This window comes from Epinephelus fuscoguttatus, linkage group LG1, assembly GCF_011397635.1.
Source record: "Epinephelus fuscoguttatus linkage group LG1, E.fuscoguttatus.final_Chr_v1".
NCBI lineage: Eukaryota > Metazoa > Chordata > Actinopteri > Perciformes > Serranidae > Epinephelus > Epinephelus fuscoguttatus.
This window is the reverse complement of record NC_064752.1, coordinates 34171150-34187485: the sequence shown is the minus strand read 5'-3', so window position 1 is coordinate 34187485 and position 16336 is coordinate 34171150. Positions and strand designations below refer to the sequence as shown.

The 16336-nt window shown below is 39.5% G+C and overlaps 1 protein-coding gene across 2 annotated transcripts; it reads right to left on the bottom strand.

The window, feature by feature from the left end:
• Positions 1-433: 433 nt before the first annotated feature.
• fam219aa (family with sequence similarity 219 member Aa) lies at positions 434-15244 on the bottom strand. Of its 2 annotated transcripts, none has more exons than XM_049583795.1 (6): positions 14994-15244; positions 8418-8514; positions 7371-7464; positions 6629-6709; positions 4746-4821; positions 434-3725 (listed from the first exon to the last, which is right to left on the bottom strand). In XM_049583795.1, the coding sequence occupies exons 1-6, from the start codon at positions 15051-15053 to the stop codon at positions 3567-3569; spliced, it is 567 nt and encodes a 188-aa protein (XP_049439752.1). In that variant the 5' UTR covers positions 15054-15244; the 3' UTR covers positions 434-3566. The 2 variants fall into 2 exon arrangements, with proteins under 2 accessions (XP_049439752.1, XP_049439755.1); XM_049583798.1 differs by having other exon boundaries at positions 4767-4821.
• Positions 15245-16336: the final 1092 nt, after the last annotated feature.

The following is a 16336-nucleotide window of genomic DNA, read 5'->3' as shown; positions in this document are numbered from 1 at the left end:
TAAGCACCTGACAAACAAATAAAAAAGCATCTGTCTGCATATGAATTATTTCCCATTCTTGAAAAATAAATTAAAAACACACAACTGCAAATAAATAGCCTCTGTTACAATGCATTACTTTAAACACTGAACTCAAAAGAGATTAGTGAAGCTACGCCCCGAGTGAGGCCAGGGGTAGTGCACACACCTCCGACAGCCTGTGTGAGAATCTGTTAGCATGATGTTAATGATAGAGAAAACAAGAAAAATCAGCACCATAGTCAATCTGATAGTCAGTCCTTCAATGCTAATGGTAACTGTACACAGCTACTGGTCCAACACACACTCAGCTAGTGTAGTAGATGCATTAGTGACATATTAACTGACCTACTGTACTACTCTTGTATTTTTCATACTTAATGCAAGTCATTTTATTATCTACAAACATGGCACCTTATTTGCAAATGTATTTATTTTTGTCTGTTTACTTTTGTAACTGTAAATGCTGTAGAAATATTGAGGCTGTATCAGGTATATCAGTGACAAGAGAAAGGAGATGCCCTTTTACAGGTTAACAGGCAGAATTAGCATTTTGTTCTCTTTCCAAGTAGCTTTCAGTTTTGTTTACTCACCATGTACGTTGTTATGAATTAATTCACTTGACCAGAGCAAAAACATGTGTTCCTTTTTTTGTCCATGCCTACATACCTCTCCAAACAAAAAGCTCTACCAGATGCAGTCATTTGGAGTCACACAATATGCACTGTCTCAATGATGTTTGCTTCTGCTGTTTCTGTATGGATTTTCATAAAAATGTAAAACATCCTGGTTGTAAACATGCTAACAAAAATCAGCAGAGCATCAGTCATGAAAGATTAATGCAATGTTTCCCCAAAACACTGCAACATATCCACAAAGATAACCCACATGTTTCTTTATAGTAGATGCGCACAATATTTCAGAAGTAATTTCTTGTCCTGATCTCAAATCCCTCGATCGTGTGTCAGCAGAATATCCTGAATGTTTCCATGACTGAGAATGACTTAACACTGAACACTATCACTCCGACTGAGCCCTGATTCATGTCTCATCCAGTCTCACAGTCAATCTACCCACTCAGAGCCTCATTAAACAATGTATAACTGTGTGTGTTTTATCCTTGGGGTACCTGCTGACCCCAGGGCTGTACTTCTTGTCAATCCCGCAGTCACATCAATCGAATTGTTCCTAATGACTTCATAGCATTGTTTTTGGTTTTAATTAGTGCTACTTAAAAATATCAATGGGGTCCTGACAGCATCCAAAAGCACCCAATTCCACCTGTGCAGTTTTAAAAGACTAGGTCCTAATTCAACGTATCACACACTACATCAGTCATTGTGAAGGAGACACACACAGATTTCCTCATACACTCTATCGACGACCCTAAATACTGCTCTTCCTAAGGTAAAATGATGTTCAAAGCTAATTGTAACTACCCTAAAACAATAAAAATCATTTTTTTAGATGACAGTTATCACATAAGTAATAATGTGATGAGGAGAAAGTAGTTACCATTTTGCTATGATGGTGGTGTCTTACAGTAGTTTGCTGCTAGGGTCCCCAGAGCGTATGTTAAATATGTTAGTGTGTTGGTAGGTTAAGAGTTAAAGATTTCAGAATATTCTGAACTGAACCATGTCATTTGTTCTTCAAGCGCTCCTCTACTTTCAGGGTCATGATCAAACTGTTAAGCCAGCAATCCAAAACTACAGAATATGAGCAATAGTGTTAAGTGTACAAATACAAAGAACTGCAGTCATATTACCAGATATAAGAGCTTATCATGGTTTAAGTTATTTTAAATACAAAAGGATTTTCAAATGAGCATCTTGCATTTTTGGGAAACCAAGCCTGATCTTCCACGGTCATTTGTTCCAGAGCAGATTCACATGCGAGTGACCGTTATCATCGATTAGAAAACAGCAGACATCTGTAGAGCTCTAGAGATGTCTTTAGAGCGATGTAAACATGACAGATAAACAATATGCATCCAGTACTTCCTAAAGGCAAGGACTAATTCCTTATCAATGATGCGGGAAACATCCATTGGCATCAAAGCGTCGACAATACACAGCTGTGTCTGGTGCTACATTGACAGTTCTTGTCCCCAAATCAAATTAGACCAATTGGTTACATTAAAAATTAAGGGGAAATGTACAACCATACAAACCAAATACACTTGAAACAAAATTTAAAAGACTTAAAACTTTCATTAATTTGCAAAATAAGGTGTGCCCTTTCTGGAAAAAAATTAAAATAAAAATGAAAAAAAAAAAAAAATCCCATTTCATTTCCATCCAGTCAATATGGAATCACTTTACAGACATTCTTCAGACCCCATAACAGGTATGTTCAAAATTACATAGCTTTCTATGTATTTGCACATATTCTAAGCCTCTTCTTATTACTATTATTAGTAATATTATCATTATCATTTCGTAACCACATTCACTGGTGTTGACTGTCTTTGTGATCCTCTAATACATCAGCTCATGTCAGGACTCACATGGACAAACACAAAGGAAATATGCACTTACTCATGAGCTGTTCTGCCATTATTCTAGTAACGGGTTCTCTACATCTACTGGTATTACAGTGGGTGAACCTAAACATTGCTAAGTTGATGTTTATAAAAGCACGCCTCACACATAATGTCTCATCGGCACAAGGATGTGTTCAAAGGTCAATAAAAACTGAGAAATCCTCTGCACAAGCAGGTCATCAGGACAGTGTTAACAGGCAACATGCAAAACTATTTGTTTTCAGCTTCTTTTAAAATGGAGTATGAAACAGTTAAGCAGTAGAACCTCGGTGTAACAGACAAACTTAGAAAAGAAAACTGGACTCTCATAGTGTTGTGAGTGTAAGCATTAGTGTTTCATCAGCAGCTGGATGGTTTAGCACTACGTTCTTGGACATATTTAGAGACATGTCATTTTCATGTTTGACACATATATACACAGGAAGACGAAGCAGACTGGCTGAGAGAAATGAGAAAGAGAAAAAAGAAATGGCCACTACAAAACTTCCAGTCTCTTCTTGTCCGTCATATCTGACCGTCAGTGACACTAGTTGAAGAAGTAGATTCCATGAATGATGCATTATCACGGTAGTCACCATTTTTAGGTTCAAGTTGACCTATTTTCTTTGCGTTCTTCCACAGCGTCGCACCATCCCTCAAGGTCCTTGTAAACCAAAATATCCACAAGCATAAGATGGAGGTGAACGAAGAAGCAAAAGTAACATGTTTTCCTCAGAGGTAAATGTTTCTGCCATCAGTCGAGTCCTCGCCTAACCAACAATGCAGAAGTAAGATGCACAGATCCTACCATAGGAGGAACGTGCACAGATACTGTACATATGGACTCTTTTCTCAAGACTTGAACTATCTCCATTTCTTAATTTAGCATTTATAAACCCTTGTTTTCCCTTTGTGCCATTGCCAGCCGGATAGTTTTTCCTCCCTGCTGCCACTCTGGTCAGTAGTTGGCCTCAGTGCAGGTGGCAGACAGGAGGTTTTTTGGGGAGGGAGTGGGAGGATGGTGCTACTGGATTTGACAGGCTGTGGAGGGAGCAGCCTGGCAGCACATGCAGGTGGGGTTGACTGCTTTGGGAGGGATCAGATCCAGGTCCTCGTCATCTGGGATCTCATCGAGCCGGTACCCATCCTTCAGGAGCTGGATGTTCAGGTCCTGGTTGATCTGCTGCAGAGGCAAAAGAGAAGAGAAACAGTATCAGCAGAGCTTTGGGACAATTTTGATATAATCCTTAAACTAACAGTACACCACACACACACAAGTAGAGAACACACATTTTTCCTCTTACATGTGGTGCTATTTATAAGCCTAGATTGTTTTGGTGTGTTGCTCAGTATTGGAGATATCTGATATAGAGAGGTCTTTCTGGAACTAGATGGCACTCAGCTTATGGTGCTCAAAGTCCCCAAAAATACATTTTAAAAAGCTCAACAGCAATGTCTCTTTCAATAAATCATGACCCAGTTACTCAAGATAATCCTCAGACCTTGTTGTGAGCAGTTTCATGTAGGAACTATTTTCCCTCTACCAAACTACATCGCCAACCATATCACAGTGCAGAAGGAAGTGTGCATCTACTCATGGATGAGAAGTCTGAGCTCGTGACAGCGTGAGATGTTAACATTAATGGTGTCCACCCCAGCTGAGCTGTAAGGTTAGGTAGCTCAGTGGTGCTCGGTCAGCTACCAGTGGATGCACACTTCCCTCTGCACCAAACAATCTAAAGTAATAAACAGCACTAGAGGAAAGAGAATAAATATGTATTTTTGATTTGGGGATGAAATGTCCCTTTAAGCTAATTAGACCTTGTTAGTTAAATTAGTTCCAATGTTGACTCTAAAAACTCTAATTATAGATGTTTAAAAACATGGTGATCCAAATTAATTTGATTTTACAGAAACAGAAGGCAGCAACATGGAGCACAGGCAGGTCAATGGTGGCAGAGGGGGGAGGCAAGAATCACAAACAAACAAAATATATTCGACTCTAACAGGAAGACAGGAACGGGAATTTGGATGAGAATTGTGGATAAATCACAACAGATGACTGTGGCTATGAACCCTTATTTCCAAGGGGTGCACATATACCTGGTGTGAGTGGTGAGACAATGGAACTGGGTGATCAGGTGGTGATGTTTGTGGGTTCACCAAATGACGCTGTGAAACAGTATAATGCATGTATAGATACCTGGTCCCTCAGACATCTCACCTCGGCTGAGGAGTATCCTGATGATGAGTATCTGGACATGTCAAAGTCATCATCACTGAAAGACATGAGACGTCAGCAGTTAGACAACAGTGTCTCAAAAAGCAAGGTTCAAGATAAAAGTGACACATGGGAAATTATATCTGAATATTTAAAAGGGTCAGCCAAGCAATTAAGCATTGCTGGGACACTCCAGAGAATCAGATTTATTTGACAAGAGTTAAATCATACATGGCAGGCTGATCACAATGAGGATTAAAATACACAAAAAAGCCTTGGGGGTTGTTTGCACTGTGGTTCTCTTTTGCAATATAAGAATGCAGACTGAATACAAAAGTGAAAAGCAAGGAGGATACTGAATCTGAATACAAAAACAGATGATAAAACACCAGGTATTTATATACCTACAAATTATCCAACAACCATTTCTTGAGATGTGATTTTAAACTCTCAGCTGGGTTTAGTTTAAGATAGACTGGCTGTGGCTGTATATAAAAAAAGTAATTTCCAAAACAAGTTTTAAATATTTTAGGAATCAAATTTGTTAGACTGCCTCTAGTGTTGTGGGAGTGGTTGTTTTTTTAGGAGATTAAAATATTACACCCACACCAGTGCTCCATCTAGTGTTTTTAAGGTTGGCATGTCTAATAATTCAGCTTTTCCAGCCAGTAATTTTGTTTTATTTGTAATTTAGTAAAATGCTTTGAAGGCTATGTCTTCCCTTGATTAGAGACTATCAAGGACAAACCCCAAATAATTTACTGAAGATTTTGACGGAGGTGATGCCAGCCCAATCATTCAAACTTTATGATCCCAGTTTGTAATGCAAACTTAATGATTTAAATTTGTAGCCTACAGAAGCATAATGCATTTACTTCGGGAAAAGTATTGCCCTATTCTTCTGAATGAACAAGATCATGATCTCAGAATTTTAAGAAAAGTTATCATGGAAAAACAATTCTGCTCTTTTTGTCTGATGTAACAAATAATAGTCTTGTAAAGTCTCATTTTTCATAATTAACAAGATTATTATCTCCTTAATTCAGAAAAAACAAGGGCAATTTTCATTTCCATAACAACCTTTTGTTAATAATTCCAAGATAATGATCTCGTTATTTCCGAAAAACAGAGCAGAATTTGTTTTCTAAAGTGGATGCATCACACTTACATAGTGGGCTCTATTGGGGTTATATAAGGTTTTTTAGTCTCAAACAACTACAATGATGTCATCAGGGGTTATTTTCAATTGCGTGGAAAAATCATACAATATTATGCTAATGCAGCTAACAGGCTTTTCCCCCAAATGAGTAATCTGCCTTTCATACTGTACACAAATAGAACAAAGCCACATTGTCTGCACGTGAATCTAAAATGTGGACAATAAACAAATGGTGCCCTGTGTGGCTGTGAGTCAGAAAGCTTGTCAGAGTGTGTGTATGATCCAATACGTGATATAAGGATGGTTGGCCTCCAGAGTACTGATTACACGAGAGAGTTTCCCTCGTGTCGCAGCATACGGAGGGCACAAAGGGTGGGACTCAGCTGTGTCAAATGCAGACCTGCTGGTACAGGGTGGAAGCGAGCACTCCCTCTGAGCCGCTTTTCCCTGTCCAAATCCTCGGCCCGCTATCCTCTAATCCTGCGCCCTGGGAGAGGCTTTGCCCCTTTTTAGGAGACCTTCTGTTAAGAACTCTCTCAAGTTGCTATATGGATTAATGTGACATCACGACAGAGTGAGACCTATAAAACTACACGTTGGCAGATTTTTCTCTTTTTCTCTCCTTTTTGAATCGACCTGAAATGTTTGTTCTTTTAACACTGTCATATTTTAATGTTATAGATATTATACCAAATGATGTACAAACCTGTCAGTATCCAGTGCTACCAGCGGCTTCTCATCTGGGCTCTGGTCTAAAGAGGAGTAGCCTTTGTTTGGCACCACCAACCTGAGGATGAGCACAGAAAACGAGACACACACACACAAACACACAGAAGACAAAAATTTGAAAAAGCATTCAACACTCATTGAAAGGATTTTCACCATGTAGTACAATGCATTCTTCGAAAAGCAACCTAAAAAAGTACATCCAACCATCTCAAATGATGCAGACAGTGGAATAGAGCTGTGTAAAAAATGTCACTCTCCTTACAGGCTGCAAAGACACAAACAGTGGGGCTAATCTGCAGCCGTCAGACTGCAGGCGTTTCTAGATTATCTTTCCCCCTCTGAGACCCGCAGTCCAGACCAGTCGGTAGCCTTTCTTATATTTCCACTAATCCACCAGGGAGTGGGATTAGACAGATGAGCCAGTTGTCAATGCTGTGGGTTGTATCGGGTTTATGCTCAGCGAACTGACTCTTTTATCACCATTCACTCACACCCACAAAAACATCCCGTTCTCTAAAAAGCCTTGTTGTGCGTTTGATTGTAACATTAGGAAGTCTGATGCCGTCCCCGGCAAGCTGGCAGCAAATAACGCCTTCAGTAGCGGGCCGAGCGTAGGACACAAAAACATATTGCTTGAGATGCTAATTGATGCAAAGTGTAACATTTGTGGTCGAATCGGTCAAAATAGCAGGAAACAAGCAGGCTGTGGAAGCTGTTACCTTGTCCTGGCATTCTTTTTGGGTTGTTGATTGACAGGACTTCCCACGGTGCCATTCTTCACTGATCCCTTCCTGGCAAGATCCCTCTGTTTCTCTGGGCAACCACAGGATGTGAGGTCATCAGTAAATGCATCAATATACCTCGATTTCATGACCATCAGTTGTAGATTTATAATATTAAAGTAATCAAATATGCTTAAAACAAAAACAGGCTTTTAGTCATTTTATCTGTTATATCATATACAGCAGTGATACTCAAGTTATGGCCTGCGGGGCAAATCTGGATGCTAGGTGGCCCCTATGACCATTTTCTACTTCACAATGAAAATAATTTGACTCATACAACACTTTGAATACACGCAAGGTGCAAGAGTGCATTAAAATAGAGCTACTTTGTCAAGAAAAGGTGCCAGGAGAGGATCCCCCAGACACCCACAAAAGGGCTCATGCTAAGCCACGGATGTCCTTAAACCCTAGATATTAGCCCCTGGCCTCCTTTTATTTTGCAATAGTGGCCCCCAGGACAAAGCAGGTATATCCTTGGGATCCACTTTATGCTGTAGCCGCCACAGGCAAGTCCTTCAATTCAATTTAGACCTGTTTTCGAGGATGTTATCCTTAGACAATACTGATCATCTTGGAGATATTGAATGGTGAGTTTCAGGACACAAAGATTTTTTGGAACAGAGCCCTCAGGAAAAAATAAAAATGAGGAATGCTGAGTGTGACAAAGGCGTTCACAGTGTTGCGGCGGTACAATAACAGAGGCAGCTCAGAAACACTCGTGACACCTCTGACATTAGAAGTAAATTGCAGTGCTGGGGAATACTTTTCCACTGACATACAATACTCTGAATATTGTATGATACTGCATATGAAGTCATGTTGAACAGAATGCTTATTTTGACCTTTCATGATGCTAAAACACAAATCTGCATACTGCAGCAGCCCACGGCAAACTTCATGCACGAATATGCTAAATGCTTTCCATTCTACGAGTCTTTGCTACGGCTAAAGTGTGAAGTCATGTCGTGTTGATTGTGATACCTATTTGGACTTGCAGTGGTGAGGGCTTATAGTTCATGGCCACAGTCTCTCCCTTGGTGTCAGGGTCTGCCTCTGAGGTAGAGGATGCTGCTGGGTCCTGGGGGGGGGAAGGCAGAACATGTTAGCTTTGATAAAACCAAATGTTTTAGTACCATCTTGTTGGAATATCCTAGGCTCATGTCTCTTCATAGATTGTACTGTTTGCTAATTCAGTAGCTGACAGGGATTAAAGTTGAACCCCGGCTGTTTTCTAGAAACACAGTTCAAATCAACTTGTGCTGTACTTCCATTGAGCCGAAAATTGAACACTGTCCTGAGGGAACAATCGAGAGCAACCCACTGATTTATCACCAGGCGAGCAGAGGCCCACATAGCCCAGGAAAAAAAATCAGCTCTTTTTTTAGAACCTGCTTGTGTCCAATACCCTGGCGAGATTTCCCAAGCCTATGTGCTACTATAGCTGCCTGGCTTGCAGCATCAATAGACTTGAGTGTTCTGCCTATGTCGCTGGCTCCGTCTCTTTTATGTGTGAGTGGTGATGGCATGGGGAGGAGGCCGTGGGAGAACAGAGGGGGTTGCTGTTGGAGCCACGGTTTCACTCAGATTGAGAGAGGGGAGCTGGGCCGCACTTGGCCTGCTCTGCTGACAGAGCTCCACATTATGTTGATCCTACAGGCCTCCCCTTGTTGCACTCTGAGGGTCTCCACAGGCCACATGGCCGAAGGCTACCAGGCATTTGGCTCTTTATAACTCTGTATTCTCTCCTGAGAAATGTTTAAATAACACTCCAAGCAATTAAAACTGGAGCTTAGACGTAGAATATAGACCACTACTTTAAGCTACTAGTTCATATATATTATAATAGTGTAAAATATAATCAGTAGATTAGTTTGGTTTATTTGCATAGTAATAAAAAAGTTAAAATACATACAAATCAAAACGACTTATTCAGGCTTATTCATTTCTCATCTATCTAATTTTTTAATGGCACTATACTACTACATACAGTAGTGAAAAACATGTCAACATGTCAATTTTTTTTCATTATGCATTTTCAGCTATTTAGATCAGACATTGAGATTAGATCAATAAAACTACACATCACACAACATTTTAACTCATAAAAATTACATGCAATAAAGTGGAGTGTCAAAGGAAAAAGTTTTGAACATGCTAAATGAAATGTATTTAATACTCAGAGAAGCCTTTGTTTGTAATGCCAGCTTCAAAATGCTTCTTGTATGAAGAAACTGAACATGCCCCTGTCCCAACCTTTTTTGGAACATGTTGCAGGCATTCAATTCAGAATGAGTGTATATTTACAAAAAAGAAACAATAAAGTTTATGAGTTTGAATGTCGAATACTTTGTCTTTGTTTTGTATTGTATTCAAATGCATGAAAAGGATTGTTAGATCATTGCATTCTGTTTTGATTTACGTTGTACACAGCGTCCTAACTTTTCTGGCATCGGAGGTGTTGAATAAGATGTGTACCACCAACAGAAGCATCTTGCCATAAGGTCAAAGACGAAATGAGAACTGTTTTTTGAACTGTGTCCTAAAAACTGGTGAAGAAGATGATGATTTCAGTGTCACACGAAAATGTGAAAATGTCTTGATGTGCAGTTAAGGTAAATGGAAATCATTTTGGGCCTAATCGAATGTGAGTAAATGTCTGAAGATAAAATAAAAAAATATGAAAAGTATCTGTGAGACATTGCCTGCAATTCATGTACTTAAACACACACAAGGATGCTTGAATTTTATCTTACCTATAGGCAGCAATAATTAATTTATAAACACAGGTGCAGATGGATGTTGTCCATTAGAAATCATTCTCAAAAACTGTTTATGAATTACCAGTTAAGTGTGGGATAGACACATAACAGGCCTAGGCATGTTTATACTTCATAAAATGTTTTTTTTCCTAATTCATAAAAACTAAAGTGTCTTGGGGGATTGAGAGGATAACAAAATAAATAGGTCTAGAGACACAGATATGCTCGAATCTATTCCATCAAAACCTTTTCATGGAATTACTGTGAAGTGCTGTAGGAATTTAGGCCAATTCCATGAGACCAATAGAGCTTATCCAATCTCACAGGGCCTGATAAAAAATTCATGAGTGTTTAGCAGGGACAGTGAGAAGCTTATTTTGCATATCAATTTTCATGTAATACATTTAAAAACAAGCTGCCGACTACAAAATCTGGTAAAACAGTAAAGCACAACACATGTGGATACATGTGATGTCTGGTTAATGCACAAGCAAAATTAAAGTTACACAATTGTCATCAGAGCAAAAGGCTTAATTTTATTTTTGAAATATTTCTCAGCAGCCATTCATCTCTTATTGTAAAAGAAACAAAAACTTCCTTCCATTCCCCCACTTCTCTACAAGATGATGAATGACAGGCTGAGGGTTTTAAAACAATGTGATCCAATATGGCCAAATACACCTTCAGTGGATTCAGTGATGTCATTCTCATCTGGCGATGAAGCTTTGGTCATGTAGCTGGAATAATTAATGAGAGCTGCAACAGTGACTACGGTATGCACGCTCGTAGGAGCACAGAAAGCACACAGATGAGGCATTCCCAACTGCAAGCACAAACACAAGCTCTTTCTGTTCTGTGACAGGCCCGTCCCTTGGATCATTAAGGCTCACAGGATTTTTTTCATTCTTGTTTTTCACACTTCCCTTCCGCCACGGACAGATACTGTGATGAGGTAGTCACATTGTCTGTCAAGTAAATCCCTTTGAAATTTCTTCAGCAGGACTGGCAGTGAAGAATGAAAGGGACTGAGTATTAAGCTGTCTGTGACAGAATTCACTGCCGCTTCAATTACTGATAGCAACTAGCGGGTAGCCCACAATAAACAAGTTAAAACTCATCTGAAAATAGAACAGCTTATGCCATATCTGTCTGACGTTGGACATAAAGAAATGCTACCTAAAGTCCCCAAACCTACAATATAAAATAAGTCCCTATGAATCACTTTGCTGAGGAGTCAGTCACCAAAATTAGCTGAGGAGGGCCAAAGCCAGGAAGGCCATTTAAAACATACATTAACAGGGAACTATGCACATTTTCAAAATCCATACATGCTATTTCTGTGGTTTGAGACTGTCCGAAAATATGAGTGCACATGAACAATTCTCTTCCGAATCCAAAACTAGAGTACTAAAACTAAAATTTGTGATGTCATAAGGTACTGAGTACAGAGCTGCTTCATAGACGATGAATTGGGAAAGATGTTCTCGATGACTTTGAGAGCAGCCAGACGAATGTTCTGGGTATATGGGTACATTCTGTGGGTCAACAAAATCAGGCTCTCATTCATTGGCTGTGTTTTAAATCACTCACTACTCACTGTACAGTCCACTATATAATGACTTTGCCATTTTGTAGTGCTGTCCAAGCATATAGTGAGAATCATTATACCCTATATAGTGGACTCAAAGTATCCCACAAGGCATTGTGAAAAGTAGTATACAACAGATGGTCACTAACCAAGCAATATATCCCATCATGCACTGCGCTGAAAGAACAGACAGAATGTTAGGAATGGATACAAGAGACAGACGAGAGGAGAGAGGGAGTAGTGAATGAGTTAATGATTTCAAGCACAACTATTGTCTGTGGAGCAGCTCCAGACTTTATACTTGAAGACATCACCAGTTTGAGACTATTGCCTGAGTTATGGTAGGGTGCTCAACAGAAATTACACATTTTCGACAGAGAAAAATGGCGCTCAACACTTTCTCTTCATGTTGCACACCTGGACGATGTTATGTTTTTGTCACGCCATGTCACTGGATCGTCATGGTGGCCCTCCCTGACATATTTACTGGAGTTGTGTGTGTCCGGGCATAAGCAACATAGGGCCAGATCTAACTCAAAGACAAACAGTGGCTGAAAATGTCGGCAAATTGGAATAACAATGATTGTCACGTCTTTTTTACTTCTGCGATGCTGGCATTCTGTCTAAAATCACATACTGGAGCAGCATGATGCCACTGTTGTTTGGTCCTGTGTAAAAATGAAAAGGTGGCATATAGAAGGGACTTCATAATGATCCTATTGAGCAATCTCTATGTAAAAAGGGCTACTGATTTCATCAAATCCCTCCACTATCAATATGCAAAAGGATTTAGAGTAATACAAATATAGATGCAAAACAAATAACTGTTAAAAGGATATATACTAGGATGATATAATGTAACTAAGCAAACTGGCTGGAGGTTAGTGTCTGGTACCAATGGAGACTGGAAACTTTTGCTGAAGCATAAACTGAAAATGTTGCACAGATTTTTATTTTCTGTCTAGCACCAGTCATCAAAGGTGTCGAGTGCCCTACCGTTAAACAGACTATTTTTCTGGTTTCCATCTTTGAGAGAGGGCAGCTCATATTCGCCAATATTGATTGATCTTTTCTAGGCTATGAAAAAACACATAGTGGCATTCTTAATGAGGAGGTGCTCCCCTTTAAACACCTGTATGTCCCAGTAAACTATATACTGCAGACAGTCACGTACAAATGATTACAACCTGGCCTATGACATGTGGGGTGACACTCTGATTTTGATGTATTAAAAGTCAAACCTGGTCGGTGGCCTGACCTTCAACATACATTTACTCACACCTGCACTCACTCATGGTCACACACACACAAACATGTGTACACACATACACATATAAATGAGATGACCTATCTGTTTCATCAACCTGTCCTGCGACTCCTTTACTGCCTCTGATGATGAAGAGCCACAAGGTTGCTGACACAGCACAGACACCAAGCGATTGGTAGGATTATACATCATGGCCTCCCATGGGCCAATAGCAGCGGAGACTGATACATCAGGTGACCATTAAAACAGTTGCATGTTGTCCTGATGACAATATTAACTGGACTGTGTCACGGTAACATTTAGCCTATAGTAATCAGTTTCAAATGTCCTTGTGCTTAATGATGGGCCGGTTTGTAAAAGGTTTGATTCAGGAAATAATTTCAATTACGGGCAGTTTAAAAATAATGTACACATTAAAATCCACAATCTAGCTCTTAAAATAGGGTTGGTAACAGACAAAAACTCAGTGCTTCATATCACTTAAAATTCTCTTTAAATGTTCTGCTTTATTTGTGTGACATTCACTCTCAACAAGGAGGCAGGTGCCAAGTGTATTCATGCGGTTTAGGAATCACAATTAAGTTATTAGCATTAAAATGCACGGCCGTGTGTGCCACAGCAACTGTGATCCTGACACAATCAGATAAGGTTTAAATGTAAACTGAGGCACTGCTTGGCTGGATCTAGACAGCAGGTAACATTTAAGAGACCCACGTTGTTGTTTGACTCTGGCATGATAATCACATGAGATGATAAGGAATAAACTACAATATCAAGACTTTAAGGGACACAAGATGACCGCAGGCGCAGACATGCTGCAACCACAACCCCAAGCATCTGTGATATTGGATTCAACTCCACAGAAGCCTCACTAGATGAAACGTGAGAGCAGACTGATCAAATCTTCATAAGAAGAGGCAATTGCTTCTGCATGAAAAAAGGAGACTTTCTGTACCGGAGTGTGTGTATGTTCTTCTGTGAATCCTGCTGGAGTTTAGCCTCGGGATGAGAGGGCTGGGGAGGGGTGCGATAATGAACAGTAGAAGTTGGAGCTCTGCTTTTGCCTAAAACCCCCTAAGGCAAACACTTAAAAAAGGGGCAGCTGTTTGAGCCTGCCTTGTTTGAAGTGTTGAGAATAAGGCGGGTGTATCAGAATTATCTATGTCATTAATAAGCTGTATTGCTGGAATGAAAGCTCAACTCAAGATTAAATGGGAGGAATAAGAGCAGTGGTCCAGTAAGTTAGTGGTGGCCATGACATATCATTTTAAGATATTGTCTAGTGTGCAGGTTGGGCCTGAGAAGTATACTTGTGTCACAAACAGTGCGATGGAGAGGGGAGCACTATATGTACTATGATTGTGCTGGCAGGTTTGTATCATATTATAAATCATAGAAGAAGAGACTATGCTCTTAATGTGGGCCTGCTCAGGCTAACCATCCTCAGGGTTGCAGTCTGCAGTATCGATGTGGACAGAGCCTCTGTTCACGCGATCATTTGGGCTCAGCTCCCACAGTCATCCCGACCCATATAACACGTCACCAAATGACGAAATGTGAAAACAGTGGGCTATTGATGTAAACAAGCGCATACTGACGTGGGTTTCAAAAATCATGGTTTTAGTTAAATGCGTAGTTAAATCACAAAGATAGAAACACTGAAGGCTTGTTTATTATTTATTTTGTATAAATATAATTTATGTAACCTATCTTTAGAGAGACAGATAACCGCTATCCTTTCATCTATAGAAAATCAATCTACACCCATCCCAGAGCTCCAGCTCGTGCCAAAGCTGTAGATAGCTATCGGCTAGCTCTCACACGCAGATTATGTCACACAGCTGTCACGGTAAACCCACGAGCGACACACACATAAAAAAAATTGCCGTTTGCTTTCAACAGAATTATTTGCACAAGATGTGTTTTTGTCTTTGCTCTCTCACCAAAGGCTGTGTCTCCCCGTTGACTGGAGGTACTTGGAACCGGTCGATTTCTTCCATCATTTTGGCGAAGCTTTACGGAAACGATACAGCAGACAAGATAAACGGTGACTTGTGTCTAAGTATGCCGGTTGGTGATGCTCGGTTGTCGGGGTCCTTCGTTTTTCAGCATGATAGCAGCTCGTTTTCCTCCATCCTGACAGAGGTGACTCGACAGCAAAACAGCAGTACCGCCCCACTTCCGGGTCTGTGGGATATTCATGAGGAGTCTGACCAATCACAGAGGAGATCATATTGAAATGCGTAGTGAAGTAAATTCACGGACGGTCGATTTAAATATCTAATAGAAACATTTGTAGAAATGTATACTCATATGATACTGCATTTTAATTAAAATCTCGTTTTTTATTATTTAAAATCTCATTTTTTATTGGTACCCTTGCTCATTTGTTTGTCATAATGGTCTCAAGAAAAATATAGCCACTCCTTTTGCTTACTGTATAATACAACATAACATGATGAAGAGGAGAGTGATAACAAATTTTGTATTTTTTGCACTTTATTCTTTATTTATGTAGCCTAGTTGTGCATGGTTGGTAACCTCTGTGCATAAAGCTTTTAATTTACACACAAAGTACAAAATATGCGATGGACTTAGTTATGATTTGCACAAAATATTTGTTGCATGTTGAAAGAAACATTACAATAAAGCAAATAAAATATAAAATAATAAAGTGAAAGAAGTATCTTACATCGAGAGATTATATAAAATTTAGCTTGCTAAAGAAATGCTGGAAAGATTCAGGCTACATAAAGACTGGCTACATATGTTTTTTGTAATTCAGATAAAATAATAGTATTTCATTTGTTATTTTACTGTTTTCATTAAGATTTAATTTGGACTGATATACACAACCTCTAAATAGGAAAATATGGTAAAAATATAAAAATCAAAGGGAAACTATGTCCAATTTTCAAAATTCATTGGCTGCATGTTATCCCTATGTCTAAGACAGTCCAAAAATATAATAATACAAGAACAATTCACTCCCAAATCCAAAAGCTAGAGTGCTAAAACTCAAATTGTGATGTCATAGGGTATAAAGTCTGGAGCTGCTCCAGAGACAGTGAATGGTGAAAGATGTTCTAGATGACACTGAAAGCAACCTGGGGAATTTTCTGAGCATATGGGTACATTTTCGGTTTCAGAACTAACAACACTACAATAGAAAAACATGTGGGTCCAAAAAGAAAACAAACGTGGTGTGGGTCTACAAAATCATGCTCCATGTCATTGTCTTTACGGAGCAGTATCAGACTTTATAGTCTATGACATGGCAAGTTTG

What these genes read in the sequence shown, in the direction of transcription:
- fam219aa (XM_049583795.1), bottom strand. Translation starts at nt 15,053, where the DNA reads ATGATGGAAGAAATCGACCGGTTCCAAGTACCTCCAGTCAACGGGGAG. An exon ending in AAAAAGAATGCCAGGACAAG is followed by an intron (nt 6,710 to 7,370) that starts GTAACAGCTTCC and finishes GCTCATCCTCAG; the next exon opens with GTTGGTGGTGCCAAACAAAG. An exon ending in GTAGCACTGGATACTGACAG is followed by an intron (nt 4,822 to 6,628) that starts GTTTGTACATCA and finishes CATGTCTTTCAG; the next exon opens with TGATGATGACTTTGACATGT.